Raw genomic sequence first — 21718 nt, forward strand, 5'->3', positions numbered from 1 at the left:
AAACTAACCAGCTCTCTTGGGCTCCCCTACCTTCTAGAGCTCTAGCCCATGGGATTCTTCTGGGGAGGTCCCTGAAGAGGCTAAAGTTAGCCCTCCTGAAGTCCATGGTTGCAAGGCTACTTACAGACCTGCCACCTCCTCATTGGATCCTGAACTCCACCAACTCATGGTCACTGCAGGCAAGGCTACCCCCCACCTTCACATCTCCTACAAGTCCCTCTCTATTTGTTAGCACGAGGTCCAGTAGCCCACCTCTCCTCGCTGGCTCCTCCACAACCTGCGTCAAAAAGTTATCGTCGATGCTCTGCAGGAACCTCCAGGACTGCTTGTGCCTGGCTGTGTTGTCCTTCCAGTTGATGTCGGGGTAGCTGAAGTCACTCATGAGAACCAGGGCCTGTGACTGTGAGGTCATATCCAGCTGCCTATAGAAGGCCTCATCAACCTCCTCGTCTTGGTCAGGTGGCCTGTAGTAGACACCCACCACAGTGTCTCCCACATTAGCCTGCCCTCTAATCCTTACCCACAAGCTCTCAACTCACTCATCCTCCACTCCCAGGTTGAGCTCCATGCATTCCAGTTGCTCTCTCACATAAAGAGCAACTCCACCACCTCGCCTTCCCAGCCTGTCCTTCCTAAAGAGCACATAGCCTTCCATGGCAGCGCTCCAGTCGTGTGAGCTATCCCACCACGTCTCTGTGATTCCAATGAGATCATGACGCTGGGACCGCACACAGATCTCCAGTTCATCCTGCTTATTCCCCATGCTTCGCACGTTGGTGCACAGGCATTTCAGGGAAGCAACCGAGCCCGCAGGTTTCCCAGGAGGGGTGAAAGAGGACCCTCTGTGATCATTTCCTATCCTCACTTCCCCACTACCATACTCCCACTGGAAGCCATCTGACCTAGGCTGTGCGGTACTGTTCGCCATGTCTGTGTGACACTCCCCTTCCTCCTTCTTGTCTAGTTTAAAGCCCTCCTAACCAGGCTGGCCAGCCTTTTGGCAAAGAGACGTGTGCCCCTCTTGCTGAGATGGATGCCATCATTTCCCACTAGCTAGTGGTCATCAGAGTCCCATGGTCATAGAAGCCAAAACCCTGTTGTCAAGTCCAGCAGCGCAGCCAGTTGTTAATCTGTCATATCCGCCTTCTCCTCCTTGAATCTATTCCCCTCGTTGACAGGATAGAGGAGAACACTACCTGGGCTCCCGTACCTTTGATGGCCATCCCTAGGGCTCTGAAGTCTCGCTTGATATCCCTCAGTTTCCCCATGGCATCATTAGTGCCCACATGAAACAGTACCAGAGGGTAATAGTCAGACTCCTGGACAAGTCTTGGGAGCCTTTCTGTAACATCCTTTATTCGGGCCCGTGGCAAGCAGCAGACCTCTCTGGATGAGGGGTCCGGTCTACATATCGGTGCCTCCGTGCCCTGTAGCATGGAGGCACCCACGACGATCACCCACTGCTTCTTCTGGGTGCTCCTTTTCTCCTTAGGGGGAGCAGCCTCGCAGCGTGGACCAGACTGCCTCTCTGTAGACAGCTCCCTAGATGGGCCTTGGTTGAAGGCCTCCTCTATCTGATCCCCAAGTTCCAGGGCCTCATACCTGTTGGATGTGGTCACAGGTGGAGGTGAGGTGGGCTGTGGAAGGGTTATCCTGCCACCTCAAGTGGGGACCTGTTTCCATTGTTGATCGTCCCTCAATACTGTTAATTCTGCCCCCTCTGCCCTATGGCAAGAGGGTACTGGATTTACAGACTGAATTGGGGGGTTCTCTGAGGGGCTTTCCTGGGAAGACTGCAGAATGCAGCTCCACCAGTCTATTTCTTTTTCACATTCCCTGATGGCCCTCAGCCTTTCTACCTCCTCCTTTAGCTCCACCACCAGGCTGAGCAGGTCGTCCACCTGCTCACACCTAAGGCAGGCTGTGTTTTTGCTACTCCCCGGTAACATGGAGAGGCTCAGGCATTCCCCACAGCCAGAAATCTGGACCGCTGCATGTTTCTGTGGTGGGTTCAGTCTGTGTCACCACAGTCTTCCTGGTGGAAGCTCTCTGCCGAGTGGAGACCATGGCTTCACCTGATCTCCCGCTGCTGGAAGAGTCTGGGGAGAGGTTTCTTTTCCACACTTAGGAGGAGACTCCCCGACCACTGTCTGCGCTAACTGCCGCGCCGCGCTCCTGGTCACTCGCGCTCCCTGGGGGCGGCTTTTGAATTCCCGCCTGCCCTGCTGGCTCCGCCCCCGCTCAGTCAGAGCCGCCTCTGGCCGGGAGCTCAGCACTGCCCGCACGGGGGTCCGCGCTGGGGCTGCCTCTTGCTCTGTTGTTCGCATGTTATTGTATATCTCCCATTGGACAGCTACTGTGTGGCTTATCAGCGGCCCAGCACAGGGAGTGCAACAGAGTTTGGCTGTGGTGTCTTCACTCCGCTCCATCCTCCGTTACTCCCCTTTGCAGCTGAGAGGAGGGGAGATTGTGTTGCCCAGTTGCCAAAAGATGCAAACATTCTAAAAAGGACAATGGGTAAAACTTGCTGATGAGCAAAATGAGTTATCAAAGAAAAAGGACTATCATCTGTGAATAACTGGTTAATCCTGAGGGACTGAAACATTGGAAATGGGAAGTTAATGCAAGTTCATTCATTGTAATTAATAACAAACTCCTGCCATATGCATAGATGTTATCAGCTGATAAGAAGAGAAAAAGTAAGGAACCTTAAAATTTTGTTCATTAACTGGATGACTGGGCTATTAAGATGATTAGGAAAAAGTCAGACTATCTTATCAGAGACTAAAAGGTATTTTCTTTACTCATTACCACCGAGGAGAAAAAAAAAGAAAAAGCATGCAGGAATTTGCTACTCAGATGAACTCATCATTTCTTTTGATCTACTTCAAATGTATCTTCTTCAAACAAGCCAAATGAAAGCTGAAGAAAAATATGTGAACTCTTCAGTGTTAAAAGGATTTTTTTTTTAAAAAAGAAAACATTTAAGACAGAGCTTAAAATAACTGTGAAAGAACAATGTCTGTTATAAGAGGCAATTAGACTCAATGACCCAGAAAGCCTTTTCTTGTCCAATGTTTACAAACTAGAAGCACAGACATAATCAGTCAGATAGAGTAAAATCTCCATATACACCCAGGTAAAAACTAAAATAATTCCTATAATATTGTGCTCTAGGCCTGAAGAAATTCATCAGTGCTCTAGTCTTTTTTTAAAATTTTGGATCAATAGTGAGTTCATAAAATAAGTGCTCATCAGACTTTTTTAAAGAAAAATTCCAACGTGCACTAATGTTCCTTCTCATAAAGAAATGAATTCTCTTTGTACCTGGTATTGTTTTAAGACAAAGTGTCCTAAGAAAGAGTAAGCAATATGAATCAATCAAGTAACAGCTGGTTTGAAAAGTCGGTTCTAGTCTCTGGAAATAGGATGAGTTGTTTATGTCTAGTACAGGGTACTTATCACCATGGTGAAGAGAGGGAAAATAAGGGGAAAAAAATGGGAGGGAATTTGTAATCCCAATGAACTGAACATTATTTTCCATCTGATTTAAATATAACTTTTTTCCCCAGCTAAAGAAAACATCACAAGGAAATTGAGAAAGGATGTTCTTTCTTGTGTTTTGGTCAGAAGAAAAACCACCCCAAGGTGTGTGGCCAGCAAATGCTGCAGCACAGCTGGACTGAGCACTGCTTTTCCCCGTTTGCGTGAAACCAGGCAGCAACCGGGAGGGTTTGCAAATTAATGGGGCTGACTGCAGTGACAGAGCTGCCCTGGGGTCCCACTGCGACTACTTGACAATGATCTGAGCTGCTGAACTCCCTTTGACTGTAGTTATGGTGGTTATAAACAATAATCTATAATGTTTTCCTATATGACAACCTAATTAATTGAAATATTTTTAAATATTGAAGTTCCTTGAGTTTACGAAATATTTTAAATAAATGATAAACTTTAAAAAGTTGTTGAAATGTTTCTTTTATTTAGGGAAGCTTGAAAACATAAAATCTGTAGATAAGAGTTCCTTGAATCTGACAAAGATTAATTTACAGAATAAAAACATTAAAAAGAGGTTTGAAGACTTTTCAGCTACTCAGAATTTCCATATCTGCTTCTGAAATGTATTTGAAGCTTTTTTTTTTTTTTTTTGTACTGGAATGCTGGAATGACTATTAAGATCTTGTAATCGCCCCAGTGCCGTAATAACATTATTGGCAACTTCAATACATGCAAATAACAACCCATTTTCCCATGAGAGGTGTATGCCTGATGTCTGTCCTTAGAGGAGCACACATCACACGTGGAAGGATAACTTCCTATGCCATGAGTCCCTGAGAATCTCGTCATAAGAATTTCAATACCCATAGGTGAGAACTCATTACTTTAAAATTATGTCATTGTTTTTTAAAATTGAAACCTTTAAAAATGGAGAGTGAACAAAAAGATTTTCCCCTCTTTTTTTTCGACCCAAAATATAATTTTTTCTTTGTAACTATCTGCTGCATTCAGCCCTTGCTCCCAAGCCTGCTTACAAAAGTTCAAGCTTGTTATGGCAAGTTATGACATCTGACAAGGAGGTTAAAATGGGAAGACTTAGATACTGCATGTAAAGTTGGGGATTAATCCTAAACTAAAATACATGGTTAGACTTTCTGTTAAAATAATAGAGTCAATTTCATCAAACACACCTTAAAAATAAATTATTTTAATTCTGATCTCACCATACCTAGTAGGTCAGACTAATGAGGGAACATAATGCTTTCCATTCTTTATTTATGATTAATTTAAATGTACGATGTTTCAGCCTGGCACTGTTCTGTGAATACTCAAAGCAGAACTGAACTTGTAGTAAGAAACATTGAAGAGGATTTTATGTTTATGACAGAGGTTTTTAATGAGTTTCCAAGACTGGGAGACAAACTCAGACTTTTCTCTAATGTTAACAATTACATGGAGAAAGTTTAATGCATGCATCCTTACTTTTTTTTTTCCCATCCCCAGACATATATTTACAGCCTACTAAGCCAAGGCCTAAATGTTTTGCTGATAAATTTTAAGAAGTTTTATAGGAATCCACACATGCTTATGTAGATTTAATGAATTATTCAAATAAAAAATCTATTTCAGAAAAAGCAGGAGTAAGTAATAAAGACTTTGGTAAAATAAATAGTAAAAGATTTCAAATATAAGAAAATGCAATTTAATTAGCAATTTAAAAAAAAACTAGAAACAAAATAAAGATTTTTAGGTTTTAGATACTTAATACTTGATTGATGCTAAAATCTCCTGCACCACTAATACAAGCACAATTTGCAATGACTGTACTGAGCATTTACTGAAATCTAAAGATCAAGAAAAATTTTAAATTTCACCTTGTGCTTAGGCAAGCCCCTTGGACAAAGATGGAGAATCTTATGTACTTAGTATATAACACCAAAGGAGCCTGATCATGCTTGAATGAGAGTGTTTCATTTACTTGAATAGGAGCAAGATTGCTCCATCAGTCTAGATTTTATTTCTTCTCCCTTTTCTTTTGTTTCAGATTGGGAACTCTAGCTTGAGCTGTCAATCAAAAACCTTGCTAGATGAGATTCAATGCCATGTTCATATTTTGAATGACATTAAAGTTTTATATTATACATATATTTGTGTTTTACTTAGAGTTTAACAACAATACAGCTTTAGCAACTGAATGCTGAACAAATCTGATTGCTTCTTGTATCAGGAGTTCAGAAATATCTTCCAACTTTGGCTTACAGCTTTTCTGTGTTGCTTTTTTAACTTACATAAATTCAGCTTTCTCCTTACTATATTCTGTGAACAATTTATAAAGCTTTTGATTACATATCTGATTCAGGGATAAATCAGTGTTGCTTACCTGTTGTTTTGACTTGATGCATTAATTGTTCTTGATTCTGATAATTAGATGAGATACCTGTTCTTGCAAAGTATACAGTCTTTTAGGTACTATTCACAATGCTTTCAGACAGCTGGAAATATATGACCTCAATTTAGAATAAAGTTCAACTCTGAAGGCTTTAACTGCACAGTCACTGGGAGAAAGCTTTGTCTTGGATGCCATTCAATTCAATCCTGACTTAGAATTTAAAAGTATCTCTATATTACTGATCTCGGACTGCCTAGAGTTATATAAAACTCGTCAAGTAACCTTAGTATCGTTGCATTACTTAAGCATTACTTCCTTAAGATTTCATTGTACTTTGTAGAAAAAAACTTTTTGCCTGTCTGCTTTTTTCTTCTGTCCGAAGCTCCTGCTGGGGTTAACAGACCTATGCATGACCAGTAATAACCAAAGAACAAGGGAAGGCTCTGCAAGTATGTTTCTTAATAAAGCAGAAGTCCATAAGCCAGGCATAGCTAAGGCATAGCTTTTCTTTCTGCAAGGATTTTATAAAGGATATGCTATGACAGTCTTTAGTGTAGACTTGCAAATACCTCTGTTTCAGATGCTCCAGACAGAAAAGTGTTTAATTAAATACTAAATTATTTAAAATATTAGCTATTAAAGTGTTCCAGTAGTTTACAATTCAACCTTACCACATAACATGATGACCTTATGAGTTATTAGACTAAACACAGGGGAAAAGATGAGCCACTTTGCAGCTTAAGTTTCACAAGAGGTGTGACTATATAACACTCTTTTCTAACTTTAAATTCTGTGATTATACTTATTTCTTCCAAATGAAATCATATGCTTAATTGTATGGGATATTCACTGTGATGTTTAACATATGCATTGACTGCATTATATTTTTTTAAAAAAATGCTTGTCTTCTAAACTGTCCCCTCAAGCAGTATCAATTTGTCCAAAACCTTGCAAGCAATGTAATTTTAACCTTGCTTCTATTGACATCTCTTGCATTTCTTTTGTTCATTTCAGACTTCTGATTCATCTGTGCTCACACTTTGAAATTCTGACTGTAACATTTCATGTGACTTTCCCACATTCTTGCTCCTTTTATTCTTAGTTTTATTTGTTATTCAGTCCTTCAGAGATGTTATATGTTATAAATTACCATTTACAGTTATGATAACAATTAAGGTTTCTGACTACTCATATCTTGTTTTTTTTTGTTTTGATTTTCTTCAACATTTAAACTAATATCCCATTTTATTTATTTTCTTTTTTTAAGTCCATTGGATCTATTGATTTTGATTCTTTCTTTTCATCAAGACTTATTTTGTTCTCACTCCAGATCATGAGGAACTGACAAGTTTCTTTTTGTAACAGATTATGTTCTCTTTCTTTTATTGACACATCATTTTCATTGTTTTTGGCAATAATATGATTGAAATTAACTGTATGAACTTAAACTGTATTATGATAGTAAGCAGAGTAGGAAAGTGAATATTAGGCAAGCTACCTCTTTGCACAAGTCAGTGCAGCTTTGTCATACTGCAAAACAAAAGTTTGATGTTTTGGATATGATCCTTTGAATACTCTGTTTTCCTCCTCCTATCTGACAGGGAGGATATGCTATTTCTGGCATTCAATTTTTCATTTCAGAAAAAAGGCTGGACACTCCTCAGCATCTTTCCAGTCTATAATAATGCCGAAATACAATGCTAAAATCTTATTTTGAGAAACAGGAGATGGGAAGTTGCAGGTACCATAGGAAGCTTAAGAGGTCACTAGACCAGACCTTTCCTCTCTCTAGGAATATGCTCAGAAAGTTATTATACACATTATATGCAATTTTCTATTTGTGCAATGATGCAGTAAGGAAATTTGTGGCTATTCAAGTACTGCTACTACACAGTCTGACTAATTATTACCCTGCCAAGTACAGGCTTTCTAAAGACTCTGCCTCCAACATCTGTGGAAGTACATCTCACCTATCTTGGTAACAGCATCCTCTTAATCACAGGCTTCAGTAAAAAACCCTGCAAGATCTGAGTCTCCGGAATGGTATGGCAGAGGGTAAGCTGGCAGATGAGGGGGGAGTCATACACTGATGTCTGTGTCATTTCCTTCAAAATAGGGATTTGTTAACTTTGTAACAGACTTATTTTGCACCTACATCAGGTAAATTTGTTCTAGTAAAGTAGGCCCATTCTGCAGCCTCGAACTGACACAGTGCAGCTCACATCCATAACCATAAATCCTTTTCCTATCCTATAGCCAGTTTAAGCCATGCTAAAGCACAACAGCTGCTAGCTCCCTTTAGTTTATTACTGTGGATATCTGGAGTTGGAGACTTGAGAACATATTTTGTCAAGTAAACAGCACAATGCTGTCCGGAAGTAGCAGCTTTTCACTCAAACACAATTCTTCTCTCCCGAAATTGAGAAGAAACTGGCAAGAGAGATGCGCAAGATTATTCCAGCTCTATATAATTACCAGATCATTCTTGCTGTGCAACAATTTACTTGGAGCAGTTTAGACAAGCTTTACAGACAAATTATCTTGGAACAAAGTATGGTAGTTGCATGATTTGCTTATAACTTTTTAAAAATTTCTTTTATGCAGTAACTTTGCAACTGTATCAACAAACAGCTGAGATTTCATCTTTACTAAATCCATGCTATTGTTCCCAGACATACAGAAAAAAGGTGTGCCTCCTTTAGTACTTATGGCAGAACTGAAGCTTAGATTACTGAAGAATAGCTTTTAGATTCTTAATACAATATTTATCTTTCTCCAGTTGTCTCCAGTTGTTTATTACTATTAGGAAATAATTACCAGAAGTTGGTAACTCTATAGCCATTTCCATACCTTTAATGCTCTACAGTCTACACAGTCTAAGCCTCAACCTCATAAATAGCCACCTTATCTAACCATAATTCTAATTAATAAAATATTTCAAAAGAGAAATCATCATTTCATAGTTGTTCATATGCATTTCATCATTAAAAGGAGATCTGAGATCCATTTCGTTCAGCATTTTTTTTAAACTTATTTATACTTTTTTTTTCCCTTTAGAATTGTATTTTCTCTTGAGGAAGAAATGTAAAATCCTTCTCTCATTTTTTTTTTCTGAGAAAACATCTTTCTTTCTAGATTGTGTCTTTGTTTCTAACTTCACTAACTGAAACTGTTTTTGTTTGTTCCAGTCCACATTTTTTTCTAGCATATAGAATACTTAAAATGTCCTTCTGGAAACCAAAAGGTGTATCTTATTGTATCATGTTCTTCAGAGCAATCAGTCCTCAGTGCTTCAGTAGTACTCTTTCTCTGGGAGCACTATGTACTCCTATACTCTTATTACATTAACCATCTTATTTCTTTTTTTGCACATCCTGCTGGAAGTGCTCTTAGTTATGGTGGTCCTTAACTTCCAGATAAAGAAGAATCTTGACCCCAGCCTGCTCCACCCTTCTCCTAGATCCCCACCTTCACCTCTCATGCTGTTTTGTAATCTCTCAGCCACAGGTCACTTGCCTTACAATTGCTAGAGATGTTGCATGTTGAGTTCTCCTGCACTACAGGCCCAATGAAGGACCTAGCAAAAGATGTGAAGTGGAACAAGATGCTTGAAAGGTGAGACCAAGTTAAAAGAGAAAGTTAGGAAACTGAATCCTGAGTAATGCTGAATGAGACAAATTACGTAATACGAATGAGATTGGAGTGAAGAGACAATGCTAAAATAGAGGGGGAAAAAAAGATTGTTTGGAACAGATGAAACAGAAGATGTAATGCAAAAGGAAATGGACAGGGAAAAAAAATCTGTGCCAACTACAGATTGCTCTTTTAGAGCATGAAATCAAGTCAACAGTCTTGAATCTAATCTTTATTCAGCTCCCTGGAAACAGAAATCTGCCTGAGAAAATAATTCCGTAGCCCTAAGCTTGACATTTGTAAAAATGGAAATAATAGCCTTTTACCTAACAAATTAAGCCAGGAAAGTTTGTAATGCACTTACATTGATAACTGTTGGAGAAAGTCTGAGTTGGTAAGTCCGTCTTCAAAGCAGGGAACGAATTGTGCACTGGAAAATCTCAACATACCATATAGAACAATGAGAATAAATTAAAATATTCATTCTGTGTTCAAAATCAGCAATTGGTTTGAGGCAGGGGGAGTGTGTGTGTGGGAAGTATAGTATGGGTCCACCACTTAAAAAAGGCATCCTAATGCAGGTGCACAAACCTGGAGCAAGGGAAGGCAATGCAAATCTTGTTTTCAGTGATCAAGAGCATCCCGTTGGCAGATACCCTTTGTACGTAAAACAAAAGGTATCATTATACAACTACTTTTTTTTTTTAAGAACTGTTCCTTTTTCTTATGCATAAGTTAATCATTTTCTAAATCTGTTCCTCATTCTTGTCAACAGCAAAATATCTATTGCAGGTATATAAATTAAACATCTGCCTCTCCATTTCCCTTCAGTTTGTTATATTGCTCTTATTCTCCAGTTTTCTTCCAGCCTTTTTTCACAGCTATCCTATCTGTTATCTGGACTTGTCATGTCTGTGGTGGCACAGCAAAGTGAAACAGTACACTCACCAGAACAAAACTTGGCTTTACCACTTTCTATCAGCAACTTCAGCTCCTCTTTCAATCCCTCCATCTTCTTCCTAAGGAAAAAAAAATCTGCTTGCTTGAGTTGTTGCGACCTGTTAGTGTCAAGGCATTCCACTGCATCTCCCTCTGTGAAATTCTTGAGGAATTCCATGTTTATTCCTTCCTTACTTCCCTCTTCAGTGAAGGTTATTAAGTTGCAACTCTCAATAATAAACATTCATACACTTGTAGTTTTTTTGTTCTTTCAGAGAAAATGGATACTCAAATATTAATTGGATTATCTTTTCAAATTAAAATAAACGAATTGTGCCTGTTGCAAATTGTAACCTGATTATGCAAGGGAAAATTCATGCTATGATAATGTCCTTCTTTTTGCCCCATTAGGTGCCTTGCTGCTTTTTCTAGACAATTATTTTAATTTACACAAAACTTGTCAGTCTCTACTCCTGATGTTATGCCTGCATAACATGACTGGAGAATATACAGTATGATATAAACAGCAATGATATTACACTGTCGCATGTTGGGGGTGATTTCATGTTTACGGTTACACTACGATGTTAGTTAATGAAAACAGTTCAGGAAGTAAGGGCTCATGCATTTTTATCAGTTTAGCTTGCACAGACTTCGCACAAATTATCTAAAACATACATTTAGCATATTGCAAAGTGAGAGTAAATCCAGTTTTTAAACCCAATTCTGAAATCCATGTCATGCATGAGTAATTACTATTTAACAAAATTATAGGTGCTAGGATAAATAGAAACCAATCCTTCATTCTATCAGCAGAAGAGACCTAACAGATAACACAGAGATACCACATGAGAATACATCCACTGAACATCCACTTAATTTGCAAGAGTTCAAAGGACATTCACTCCCAACAGAATGACATCAAAAAGGATTGTAAAAATATCTTGTCAAGCAGCATTGTTGTGCTGTCTAGCTTTTTAATTGTAGCATAATATTAATGATATTAGAGTTTCTATAAAGACACACAGAGGTCAAGGATATAAGAGAGAAAAAAAGAAAAGGGGAAAAGAAGAAAAGATTATATGTGCGAATTACATTTTCTGGAGCTTAGCATGATTTATGTGTTATGGCCTGATGATATTATTTTAAAACTATTCTTTCAATATTAACTGGTTCTAGAGAAGTCTGTTATAGAAGATCGAGGAAAATCTGGGTGTGATTCTTATATTGGTGAAAGCTCACAGTCCACTTCCTAAACCCAGAAAATCTCCCGATTACTACTCATCTAAGTTTACATTTCAATTCTTAGCAACATATGAAAAAAATAGGAAATTTTGTTTATATAGATACATATTTGTATATCTTGTTCAGTAAAAATCATTTTACAGTAATTTAATTCTGCAATCAGAAATTTTTCTCCAGGGAGCACATGATGAGTTTAAACTCTTCATCTGACAACCATAGAATTCAAATTGATTTTCTTACATTTAAGCAAATATCTATGTCTATATATTGTTTTCAGTTAGTTATATGCATCTACACTTGACTTTTTTTCAGGTAAGGACCCTATTAAAAACTCTGCTACTTACTGCAAGTACTTTTGTATCTTTTCTGCTTCCAATGGAGTGGAGAAATTGTCATTTAATCTTAGCTTTTTTTTCACTGCTGTTCATATTTGTACAAGCTTCTAATTCATTATGACTTTGCTATTAAATATTGCCTCTGGCCTATAGTTAGCACAGTCGATTTAAATTTCAATTGGAGAAAAAGACACCTTCTTTTTGTATTATGTGAACAAAATTTTGAAGCTCTGTAATTTTCTTGCTGCTCATAGAAACAAAGCACCCAGGCTTACAGAGAAAGCTCTTTCTAAAAGCTATAAATATTTGCTATTTGGAAAACCTCAATAATGGTTTAGTTATTAAAAACTAAAGGAAAAAAATACTAATAATGTTTAGTTTTAGCTAATGAGATGTTTTTATGCAAATATATGAACCTTAAATATGACCTGGAAACAAAAGACTGCTTAACAGCTACTATTAAGCTATACATTAGGAGATCAATTAAAGAGAATTTCTTTCTAATGATCAAGCTGTATCAGAGTTGCTGTGGAAACTTGGAAAGAGAGAGATTCAGAATGCAAAAGAGCTAAAGAAACAACAAAAAAATTGTAAACAAGCATGTTTGTTAGAATATGTATAATCATCTAAGTAATAAAAGACTGATTCAAGACTTTTCTACCCACTTTTCCACAGTGTGTTTGGAGGAAGGCCACTTTTCCATATAAAGGTGCTCCCAACTCAATCCATATTTGGATGCCATGAAGAAAGGATGCAAACATAACCCTTATCGCAGTGATAGTTCCCAAAATTACAAAACTGGATGAAGGAAAAAAATACTTTAAAGGCCTGAAATAATACCTTAAAATAAAGCTGTATTTAAAGCAAAAACATTTTTAAAATACTTCTTGTCTGAATACCATTGCATTTTGTTTCAATTTACCCTTGAATAACTCTTGATCATCCATAATTGTAGTCCAATTTTACTGGACAATTAAAAATGAAAATCTATTAAGAAACATTTTAAAATAAAAAAATATTTTATATCACTGAGTAAATTTTTATAAACATTTTTATTGGTTTATGAATTGTATAAATGTGTATATAGATTATGCATTGGCATAACTATCCTTGATTTCATTCATACTCACAGAAATGAGACAAAGCAGCTTTCCTGAATTAGTGTCTGCAAGAGTTTCACAGAATCATAGAATCATTAAGACTGGAATGGACCTTTAGAGATGATCTAAAGTACAACCCCCTCTGCACACGCAGGGTCACCTAGAGCACGTGGCACAGGACTGTGTCCAAGCAGGTCTCTCTCCAGAGAAGGAGACTCCACAACCTCTCTGGGCAGCCTGTTCCAGTGCTCTGTCACCCTCACTGTTAAGAATTTTTTCCTTAAGTTCCTGTGGAACTTTTGGTGCTTCACTTTCTGGCTGATTCCTCTTATCCTATCACTGGCCACCACTGAAAAAAGGTTGGCCCCATCCTCCTCACTGCCTCCCTTGAGGTATTTATATATATACACTGATCAGGTCCCCTCTCAGCCTTCTCTTCTCCAGGCTGAGCAGGCCCAGCTCCCTCAGCCTCTCCTCATAGGGCAGATGTTCCAGGCCCCTGATCATCCTTGTAGCCCTGCGCTGGACTCTCTCCAGTAGATCCACATCCCTCTTGTACTGTGGAGCTCAGAACTGGACACAATACTCCAGATGTGGCCTCACCAGGGCTGAGTAGAGGGGCAGGATCACCTCCCTCGACCTGCTGGAGACGCTCTTCTTAATGCACCCCAGGATCCCATTGGCCTTCTTGGCCACGAGGGCACACTGCTGCCTCATGGTCAACTTGTTGTCCACCATGACACCCAGGTCTTTCTCCGCAGAGCTGCTCTCCAGAAGGTCAGTCCCCAGCCTGTACTGGTGTCTGGGGTTATTCCTCCCCAGGTGCAGAACCTTGCACTTGGCCTTGTTGAATTTCATGAGGTTTTTCATCGCCCAGTTGTCCAGTCTGTCCAGGTCCCTCTGGATGGCAGCGCAGCCCTCTGGGGTATCGGCTACTCCTCCCAGTTTCGTATCATCAGCAAACTTGGTGAGGGAGCACTCTGTGCCTTCATCCAGGTCATTGATGAATAAATGGAACAGGACTGGACCGAGGACTGACCCCTGGGGGACACCGCTAACTACAGACCTCCAACTAGACTCTGCACTGCTGATCACCACCCTCTGAGCTCTGCCATCCAGCCAGTTGTTAATCCACCTCACTGTGCACTCATCTATCCCACACTTCGGGAGCTTGCCCAGGAGGATGTTGTGAGGGACGGTGTCAAAAGCCTTGGTGAAGTCGAGATAGACGACATCCACTGCTCTCCCCTCATCTATTCAGCCAGTCATTTCATCATAGAAGGCTGTGTGATTAGTCAAGCAAGATTTCCCCTTGGTGAATCCATGCTGACTACTCCTGAGCACCTTCTTGTCCTCTATGTGTCCAGAGACAACAGCCAGTATGAGCCGTTCCATCACTTTTCCGGGGACGGAGGTGAGGCTGACTGGCCTGTAGTTGCCTGGGTCCTCCTTCTTGCCATTTTTGAAGACTGGCGTGACATTGGCTTTTTTCCAGTCCTCCGGCACCTCCCCTGTTCTCCAGAACATTTAGTCCAAGCATTAGATTTATATAGTATGCTAAAGAACTTTCTAATATTTTGTTGAGCACTTCAATTTTTAGATCCATTGAGATACTGAAAAATGCTGAGCAGAAGACCATAAATATCCTTTTTATATCATTTTTTTTACAACTCTCCTGCCATATGTGTGCTCTTGAAAGCTTTGAATTATGTGACCTTGACATCATCACTGAAAAAAATAGTGAATATTCAGGTCTGTTTTTACATCATAGAATGTGTATTTTTTATTAATGAGATTAGAGCAAATTACTTGATCGTCTTTGGAGAAATAAAATGACAACTATCTCTTTAAGTAGGGATTTTATTAATTCAAAACTTCAAATTCTGCACACAGAGATTTGCATTATCTGCAAAAAATATCATCACTAATTATTTTTAACATCTTTAAAAAATCTGTATTTTGTCTTTTTTTTTTCCCCCCAGTGGCAAGGCTGATAACTAGGGAATCCTGTTCAGAACTAGGGACTTTCTGATAACAGCTGATGGACACAATAGAATTTCCAAAGCCCCTTTGCTCTCCCATTTGCACATTTCCTGCGGCTGTAGGTATTGCACCAGTGCACTGCACTCCTGTCATGTTCAGGTGACAGACATTTGCAGTCATGTCATGCATTCATGCAGTCCTGTGCCACATGCTCTAGGTGACCCTGCTGGAGCAGGGGGGTTGGACTAGATGATCTCTAGAGTTCCCTTCCAACCTTAAGCATCCTGTGATTCTGTGAACTCATGGAATAACAGTATTATGATAGTAATTGCCACTTTAGTAATGGAGAAAAATAATGAACTTTATGCTTCAACTATAAATTTTTAGGTAATACATAAGGGCATCCACATTTGTCACTTTATCACATCCAATAAGAGTATATATTCATAAGTTGGGGTAGAGGAAGAATACTTTGAGCAGGATTTCTCTTTTATTCCCTGCTATAAAGTTGAAAAGATCACAGGCAATCTTTTGGGGGGTGGGGGAAGAGGAAAGAGTTTTTACTTTAATTACAGCCAGGTTGCCCATTGCTGTACAGTTTATTGCAATTGTATTTTACCCGGATAACCCTTGTTAAGGTTTGTGGAGAGCGCTGTGCAGGCCTGGCTCATGGAGAAAGGCCACAGTAACGCCAGCTTGATTGAGCTAAAGTAGGGTAAAGGGGAGCCAGGGCAAGGGGTCACTGAGGAAAAGAAGCTAACCGCAGCAGCACAAAACAAGACTTGAAGGGAACCTGCTGCAGCAGAGAGATAAGGAAGCCCTAGCCGCATAGCGAACCACAGGAATCCCGTTGACGCAAATAAGAGCTAACCTATCCTGAGCTCAAGCCTTGCAATATGCATGAACCTAATTAAGTTGTGTATAAAAGTGCACACTGAATGTTCAATAAACGAGTCTTGTCGATGACCATATGGTGTCGCAGTCTCCCTTTCTCCTACAAATGGTGACCCCGACGTGATGCAACGAAGGGCAATCCTCTCTCGGACTGAAAAGAAAACGGGGGAGGACGCACCACGGTGGAGAAAGTAGGAGTTGGGTCCTCTGCAGCCAGGACGGTGCAAATCCGACGAGCAAACGCTGGAAGGACGGCACCCCCGAAGATCATATAGGTGGTTTCGGGCCATACGCGCCACCGGAGCCTGGAGAGCTGCAACAGCGCTGACGTCAGGAATGGATAGGCAAGTGGCGTATGAATTATTTACCCGTACCTTACAACAATGTAACGTACAGGGAATTGATTTAAAGAAAGAATTACCGGGATTATTAGCCTGGGGGTATGCGAAAAGTTGCTTTATTGTCCCACATACGGTGCATGAGTTATCAGAATGGCGGAAATTGGGTGATAAGCTATGGGATGCAATGTTAGATGATGATAAAACGGCAAAAAAATTAGGAAAGTTATGGCGGGTAGTGCATAATGCGCTATTACAGAGGGTAGCAGAGAAAAAGGCAGCAGATCATGCAATTGAGGCACACCAAAAGAATTTACAATATGGGGCAGAGGGCGAGATTCGGGCTCCAACAGTTAGAACTGCTATAATTCCACCCGCTGTATCCACAACATGGCCTGGCACAGGTTGTGCTGAGGGAGCAGGTGCGGCCCCCTCAGCTCCCCCCCTTGAGGAACAGGGGGGAAAAGAAAGTGGGGATGACGCAGGTGATTCCAACTCGTCTCCATTTTCCTCTGCCCCGCCCATACCTGCACAGCCACCCGGGGTGCCTGAGCCCAGCCCAGGGTTAGGAAGCGGGTTGGCAACAGAACTAGCAAGGCAGAGGAGGGAGGCTTGGCAGAACGTGGTCCAGCAAGCTCTGACTGAGGGGGATAGCACCACTTTACAAGCCCCTGGGTCTATGGCATTCCCAGCCTTGTACACACCTATGCACGACCGGCAGGGAAATCCTGCTGGCTATCAAGCAGCTTTTCAGCCGCTGGATTGGAAGCTACTGACTCAGTTGCGTCAAACAGTGAGTCAATTTGGACCTAAGAGCGAGCCCGTAAAGCAGATGTTAGATTACATATTTGACACGCAATTGTTACTCCCAAACGACTTGCGAGGTTTATCACGTCTTATGCTTACGGAGCATCAATTGTTACTCTTTGGCGCACACTGGCAGACTCTTGTTAATGAGGCAGTAGCCATACAAAGACAGCCAGGAGATCCGCTGCATGGGATCACTGCGGAGGAAATGATGGGGGTAGGCAATTATCTTCGGACCGAAGCGCAGTTACTAATGGGGCCTGATAAGGTGAGAGAAGCAATGAGGGTTTTTAGAAATGCCTTGGATAGGGTAAAAGAGCCGGGAGGAATACCCCCGTATATGGGAATAAAGCAAGGTAGAGAGGAACCTTTTGGTACGTTCATTGATAGGGCGGCCTCCGCGATAGAAAAGGCTGGGGCTCCAAATTGGATGAAGGGGACGCTTTTAAAACAATGTGCGTTGCAGAACAGTAACCCCTCCATACAAAGGCTGATCGCCACGCTACCGGGGAATTGGTCGATAGAGGAGCTGTTAGAAAGGGCAACAATGATACCAGTAGGATCCCAAGCGCTACTGGTGGAAGCCATAAATAATCTTGGGGAGGGGCTGAAGAGGCAGGCAGAAACCTCACAATCCCAAGTGTTAGCTGCTCTTGCACCTCTCCAAGCTGCCGCGACCACCGCCAGCGGCCCCCCCAGATACAACACTGGCATGAGATGTTACCGCTGCGGAAAAAGAGGGCACGTGCGTAAAGTGTGCCGGGCCACCGGGGTTTGGTGCCAAACTTGTCAGTCCGACTCTCACAATTCGACTGCTTGTCGCCAAAAGTCGGGAAACCGCCAACCGAGCGCGTCCGGTCGCGCTATGACACAAATGACCGGGCAAAGAGCAACAGCGCCACCTCCTGTCTCCAGCCAGCAACGGCAGGGTCCCTCGGCTTGGACCTGGCAGCCGCAATAGATATCACCCTATACACCGATCGGCCTACGAGGATACCCACGGGGAACAAAGGGCCGGTAACAATCAACGAACAAGCATACGGGGCTTTATTATTGGGTCGCTCCGCAGCCTCTATAATGGGACTCTTCGTGCTCCCTGGAGTAATAGATGCGGACTATACTGGAGAAATACAAATAATGGCTTACACCCCCTACCCACCATTGAAGATTGAGCGAGGTCAACGTATAGCTCAGCTGGTACCACTACCACAGATCACCGCAGGACTTATACCAGAAGGGATGGACTCCCGGGGTACCAAGGCTTTTGGATCAACAGGACTTACCTTACTGACCCTGGATTTGAAAGATCGACCGAGGAAGACTGTCAATATCGCCTACAAGGGGGAAGAGATTGCCACGACTGCACTCCTCGATACCGGAGCAGATACTAGCATCATAAGCCCTGACACGTGGCCCGACCATTGGCCATCACACGCATCTACGCATACAGTAACTGGCGTCGGAGGATACACCTTGGCTAGAAGAACACCGACAGTTTGCTTGAAACTTGATGACCAACAATTAACTGTGATATTTTCCATCGTACCGTTACCCCCTACGGTATCCTGTCTAATTGGCCGCGATGTGTTGGCTCAATTAGGGGTAGTGCTGACAAATGCGCACCCTTTGGGGTAGCCGCCATTGCTTGGACTTTCCCTATCCCCATCACATGGATTACAGAAGAGCCAGTGATGGTTAAGCAATGGCCGTTAAAACGGGAAAGTCTTGAACAGGCTCATATGTTAGTTAAGGAGCAACTTCAGCAAGGACACTTAAAGTTATCTACGAGCCCGTGGAATACACCTATTTTTGTGATTAAGAAGAAATCAGGGAAATATCGACTGCTCCACGACTTGAGGGCAGTGAACAGTCAAATGGAGCCAATGGGAGCACTGCAACCAGGTCTCCCGAATCCGGCCATGATCCCAGAAAATTGGCCTATATTGATCATTGATCTTAAGGATTGCTTCTATACTATCAATTTGCATCCAAATGATTCGAAGCGTTTTGCGTTTACGCTTCCAGCCATCAACAGAGGTGAACCTGACAAGAGGTTCGAGTGGACAGTTTTACCGCAGGGCATGCGCAATTCGCCAACTTTATGTCAGCTCTACGTGGATGCGGCCCTGCAGCCCCTGAGGCAGAAAATGTCTGATACGGTGATCTATCATTACATGGATGACATTTTGTTTGCACGGAGCCGAGAATTCACTGAAGAAGATTTGAGAGGGATTAGCACGACTTTGGCACAGTATTCCCTAGTGGTAGCTCCTGAGAAAATACAACGGTCTACACCTTGGAAGTACCTGGGTTGGACAATCACGGAACAGAAAGTCCGGCCACAGAAGCTGTTGCTGGACGTGAAAATTTCCACCTTGCATGAAGCCCAGAAACTCCTAGGTGACCTGCAATGGTTAAAGCCGGTAACAGGTATACCAAATACCTTATTACAGAAATTACAACCGCTTTTGAAGGGCACCGATCCATGTACTCCTGTTATTGTTACTCCAACACAAGAGAAAGCCCTCCAGCACATTGGTCGGTGTATAACCGACGGTTTTGTGTCTCGCCGGATACAAGATTGCCCAATCGACCTCACCATTTGGCATGGCGACGACCACCTATTGGGCGCGCTCACCCAGTATAAAAAGGAAACGGGGGAGCCAAGGGTATTGGAATGGCTGTCGCCACCTTTACAATCTAGAAAAACTATAATACAAAAAATTGAAAATCTCGCCAAATTGATCCAGAAAGGTCGACTGCGTGTCATAGAGGTCACTGGACGGGAGCCAGCCGTGATTCACCTACCCATTGAGAAACCCACCTTGGACTGGTACCTGCTGAACTCCTCAGACTTCGCAGAGGCACTCTTGGGCCTAGGAGCAGAGATAAGGACAGGATCGATAGCGCCTAAGGCGCTCCAGTGGATCGGAGAATGGAGCTGGATCACCAGAACTCTTAGGGAAAAGGAGCCCATTCCCAACGCCACAACGGCCTTTACAGATGCCGGAAAGAGGGCTCGACGAGCAGCCGTGGTCTGGAAGGACAAGGAGGAATGGAAGCAGCAAATTCTCGAGGCCACGCCTGAAGACAGCCTCCAAACGCTAGAACTACTGGCTGTCACATGGGCAGTTACTCACCTAGAAGGGCCCCTGAATGTAGTCTCGGATTCCCTCTACGTAGTAGGAGTGGCGTCCCGAATAGAGGATGCTAGTGTTAAAGAAGTTAGCAACAAAAGACTATACCAGTTATTTTTACAGTTGAAGAGAGCCTTAAAGGGAAGGACAGAACCTTATGCGGTGATCCACATTCGCAGCCACAAGTGGGAGGTCGGCCTAGGAGAGGGTAATGCCAGGGCTGACCGGCTAGTAATGCCGGCAGAGAACTCGCCCCTCATTAGTAAGGAATTAATGGCCAGAGAAGCCCACAGCACATATCACCAGAATGCTAAGGGGCTAGTGAGACAGCTGGGCATTGGGATCAGTGAGGCAAAGGCTATTGTAAGAGCATGCCCTATTTGCAGCAATCACAACGGAGGAGTGGGGCTAGGATGCGGAGTAAATCCCAGAGGCCTGAAATTCAATGAGATATGGCAGATGGATGTGACACATTTCCCTAGTTTCGGTCGCCTTAAATATCTCCATGTCACCATAGACACCTACAGTAAGTTTATATGGGCTACCGCGCAAGCAGGAGAAAAAGCCACCCATGTGATCAGACACTTGTCTAGTTGTTTTGCAACCATGGGGGTCCCTGAAAGAATTAAGACAGACAATGGCCCTGCTTACGTAAGCGTCAGAGTCAAAAGATGGCTAAGTGTTTGGGGGGTGGAGCACGTTACAGGAATACCGCACTCCCCTACTGGCCAAGCAATAATTGAAAGGGCACACAGAACACTGAAACAATATATATCAAAACAGGAGGATCAACAGGATCCTCACACTAAGCTGAACAAGGCCCTTTATGTTGTCAATCATTTGTGTGTCTTTGGGGACGATAGAGATCCCGCCGCTGTCAAGCACCGTGCGGGAGATGACCGCAACGAAAGTGCGCCAGATGTGTGGGTTCGGTATAGGGATCCACGCACTGGTGTCTGGCAGGGGCCAGCTCGGGTCCTGTATTGGGGGAGAGGTTATCTTTGTGTTGCAACCCCCTCAGGTACTACTTGGGTGCCTGCAAAATGGACTAAGCCAGCGCTGCCATCCGTCGAAAGTGCACAGGTACCTGTCCAGACGACCGACGTCCCAGAACACGACGAACAAAGCTCCACATCAGAAGAGCCGGCGCCGTCCACGTAGGATGAAGGCGGCCCCAATACTGATCCTTGCAGGTTTTAGCATCTGCGCGGCGGGGGGCTCAATACCCCATCCGCGATCGTTTGATCCTCGGGAAAATATATGGGTAACACTAGCCAGAGAAATAAATACTACGCAGTTTTGTGCCAGTTTAGCGACGCCCAGCACGCCTTTTGTAACCTGTTTGGTAGGGGTCCCACTTAACGACAGCGATACTGCGGGTTTCGTAAACCATTTTAAGGTGAGTGGTCCATTTGCGGAT

At 42.3% G+C, this 21718-nt stretch overlaps 2 protein-coding genes across 2 annotated transcripts; both read left to right on the forward strand.

The window, feature by feature from the left end:
• The first annotated feature begins 16541 nt into the window (after nucleotides 1-16541).
• LOC148595679 (endogenous retrovirus group K member 113 Gag polyprotein-like) lies at nucleotides 16542-18122 on the forward strand. The gene has a single exon (XM_088519943.1). The coding sequence runs from the start codon at nucleotides 16542-16544 to the stop codon at nucleotides 18120-18122; it is 1581 nt and encodes a 526-aa protein (XP_088376069.1).
• A 116-nt stretch (nucleotides 18123-18238) lies between these two features.
• Nucleotides 18239-21459, forward strand: LOC104577269 (endogenous retrovirus group K member 18 Pol protein). Its single transcript, XM_088519945.1, has 2 exons — nucleotides 18239-18708; nucleotides 18762-21459. Exons 1-2 carry the CDS (start codon nucleotides 18239-18241, stop codon nucleotides 21457-21459), a joined length of 3168 nt encoding a protein of 1055 aa, XP_088376071.1.
• The last annotated feature ends 259 nt before the right edge of the window (nucleotides 21460-21718 follow it).

Source organism: Tinamus guttatus, unplaced genomic scaffold (assembly GCF_059628265.1).
Source record: "Tinamus guttatus ecotype Peru unplaced genomic scaffold, ASM5962826v1 Tinamus_guttatus_pri_ptg000077l, whole genome shotgun sequence".
Classification (NCBI taxonomy): Eukaryota; Metazoa; Chordata; class Aves; order Tinamiformes; family Tinamidae; genus Tinamus; species Tinamus guttatus.

Excerpts from the sequence above, each read along its gene's own strand:
- LOC104577269 (XM_088519945.1), top strand. The coding sequence starts at position 18,239 with ATGGGACTCTTCGTGCTCCCTGGAGTAATAGATGCGGACTATACTGGA. Across the intron at positions 18,709-18,761 it reads GTGATATTTTCCATCGTACC|GGGTAGTGCTGACAAATGCG; the intron begins GTTACCCCCTAC and ends TGGCTCAATTAG.
- LOC148595679 (XM_088519943.1), top strand. The coding sequence starts at position 16,542 with ATGTTAGATGATGATAAAACGGCAAAAAAATTAGGAAAGTTATGGCGG.